This window comes from Eriocheir sinensis, unplaced genomic scaffold (assembly GCF_024679095.1).
Source record: "Eriocheir sinensis breed Jianghai 21 unplaced genomic scaffold, ASM2467909v1 Scaffold515, whole genome shotgun sequence".
Lineage (NCBI taxonomy): Eukaryota > Metazoa > Arthropoda > Malacostraca > Decapoda > Varunidae > Eriocheir > Eriocheir sinensis.
This window is the reverse complement of record NW_026111849.1, coordinates 250,550-253,049: the sequence shown is the minus strand read 5'-3', so window position 1 is coordinate 253,049 and position 2,500 is coordinate 250,550. Positions and strand designations below refer to the sequence as shown.

Below are 2,500 nucleotides of genomic sequence, written 5' to 3'. Positions count from 1 at the left end.
CAAATACAGTTGGAATGCAAAATACATTACTTTGATTTATTTCCATACTAATATCTGTATGTATATGTATGTATGTATGTATGTATGTATGTATATGTATATATCTATATCTATTTGTCTGTTTGTCTATGTCTATCTCTATATATCTGTATCTTTCTATCTGTCTATCTGTATATTAATTCATCTATCTATCTATTTATATCTACATCTACATATCTTTATCTATTTATATGTCTATCAATCTTTCTATCTATTTACTTATCTATCTATCTATCTATCTGTATCTTCGTATATATCTATCTATCTATCTAGCTGTCTATCTATTCACCTATATTTTTTATCTATATCATTCGAGCAATTGTTTTTTTGTTCTTGCTCTCGTTCTTGTTCTTCGTGTTCTTCTTGTTCTTCTTTTTGTTGTTGTTGTTGTTCTTCTTGTTCTTGTTCTTGTTCTTCTTTTTCTTCTTCTTTTTCCTCTTCTTCTTCCTCCTCCTCCTCCTCCTCCTCCTCCTCCTCCTCCCCTTCCTTTTTTCTCATTGTTTTCTCCACTCATTTGCTCACTTCCGCTCCTGGCTCCGTTTTTAGCTCCGTTGCACAATCGTCTCTCTCTCTCTCTCTCTCTCTCTCTCTCTCTCTCTCTCTCTCTCTCTCTCTCTCTCTCTCTCTCTCTCTCTCTCTCTCTCTCTCTCTCTCTCTCTCTCTCTCTCTCTCTCTCTCTCTCTCTCTCTCTCTCTCTCTCTCTCTTTTTTGTCGTCCATGCTTCAGTCTTTTAATACGTCATTCTGCGGTCAATTATTGCGTATCTTGTCACACTGTCTGGGAAAATGATCGCTGAAGTCACATACCTATCGCTCTCTCGCTTTTACTGGTGATGGTGATGATGGTGATGGAGGTGATGGTGGTGATGGTAAAGGTGGAGGTGGAGGAGGTGGAGGTGACGATTGTTGTGGTTATGGTGACTGTTGGTGACGTATATATTCAGGTGAAAGGTTTGCTCCTCCTCCTCTTCCTCCTCCTCCTCTTCCTCCTCCTACTCATCTTCCTCGTACTCACCTTGCCTCTTCCTCCATCGTCTTCTTTACTTTTATTTTTGTTTTCGTTTTTGCTTCTTCGTTCTTCTCGTTTTCTTTCGTTTTTGTCTCTGTTCTTGGTGTAAATTTTCTTGTTCTTGAGCTTCTCGTTCATGTTCTTGTTCTTGTTCATTTTGTTATTGCTTTTTTTTCTTTTCTTCTTCTTCTTCTTCTTCTTCTTCTTCTTCTTCTTCTTCTTCTTCTTCTTCTATTTCTTCTTCTGCTTCTTCTTCTTCTTCTTTTTCCTTTTCTTCTTCTTCTGCTTCTTCTTCTTCTTCTTCTTTTGCTTCTTCTTCTTATTCTTATTCTTATTCTTATTCTTATTATTATTATTATTATTATTCATCTTCATCTTCTTTTTCTTCTTCTACGTCTTCTTTTTTCACCTCCTCCTCCTCCTTCTCCTTGTATTAATCTTCTTATTGTGTCATATTCCATCCATCACAACAACTTAAGTGATGCAAAGCCGTGACGAACTGCCTTTCTCTCCTTATTCTTTCCTTTTCTATCTCTCTTCTTCTTCTTCCTTCTCTTATTTTGTTAGTCAAGTCCAATCCTCGAAAAGAAAGTGAAAACGTTGGGGGGGACTAATGTTTTCTTGCTACTTATTTTTTTGTCATTTTTCTGTTACTTACTTTTCTTTTTTTATTGAGAACTTTCCGTTGTTTGTTGTGTGTGGATTTTTTTCTTCTTGGAGAGGACAACGGGATGTGTCATATTTCTGGGTACAAACGAACGCATAACGCAAGGCAAAGGAGAGAGAGAGAGAGAGAGAGAGAGAGAGAGAGAGTGCCAGGGAGCCGTGGCATCACTTCAGTGTGGAGCGCGCAGACCATTTTCTGTAAAGGCCACGAAACTTGGCCAATCACGGCGCGTGTTTGCCCAGCGAGGCCGAGGCGGCGGGAGCGTCACTTGTTTACCTCGACGGCATCCTGCGGGCGGGAGGGGAAGGAGGGCAGGCGGCGGGCGGCGGGCAGAGGGCGCCAAGGAAAGCAATGTTTGCACGGGAGTGAGAGGCTGGTGTATATAAGGCCGCGCGGCGCGCAGTGCCCCACACTCTTCTCCAGCATGAAGCTCCTGGTGAGTCCTCGTGTGCCGCGGCTTTCCCTGCCTCCCGCTCCTCGCCGTCTCCCCCACACACGTGTTCGTGCCGGAGGGTCGAGGACGGCTCGGTGCCCCGGATCCCCACTGACCTGCCCTCAAGGAGCCATCAGGGCAGGGCAGCGGGGGCCCGGCACCTGAGGACAGGGCACGTGCCCCGCACACCTGCTGCACACTCACACATCTGTACGCTGCCGCCGAGGTGACCACTAAACACTTGTTTCTCGCAGGTTTTCTTTTCGGCTTCCTTGGCGCTCGTCGCCGCTGACGTCGGCTACAGTAGCGGCGCGCCCTCCGGGGCCAGCTTCAGCCACGGCGGGTCTGGCGGC

General features: G+C 44.5%; 1 protein-coding gene across 1 annotated transcript in view; it reads left to right on the top strand.

Moving 5' to 3' along the window:
• Positions 1-2,005: 2,005 nt before the first annotated feature.
• Positions 2,006-2,500, top strand: part of LOC126992896 (fibroin heavy chain-like) — a 10,937-nt gene continuing 10,442 nt past the window's right edge. Inside the window, exons 1-2 of the mRNA XM_050851726.1 lie at positions 2,006-2,150; positions 2,402-2,500. The exon at positions 2,402-2,500 is cut by the window's right edge and continues 707 nt beyond it. Coding sequence (XP_050707683.1) covers positions 2,139-2,150; positions 2,402-2,500 — 111 coding nt within the window. The 5' untranslated portion in view covers positions 2,006-2,138. The remainder of the gene's footprint in view (positions 2,151-2,401) is intronic.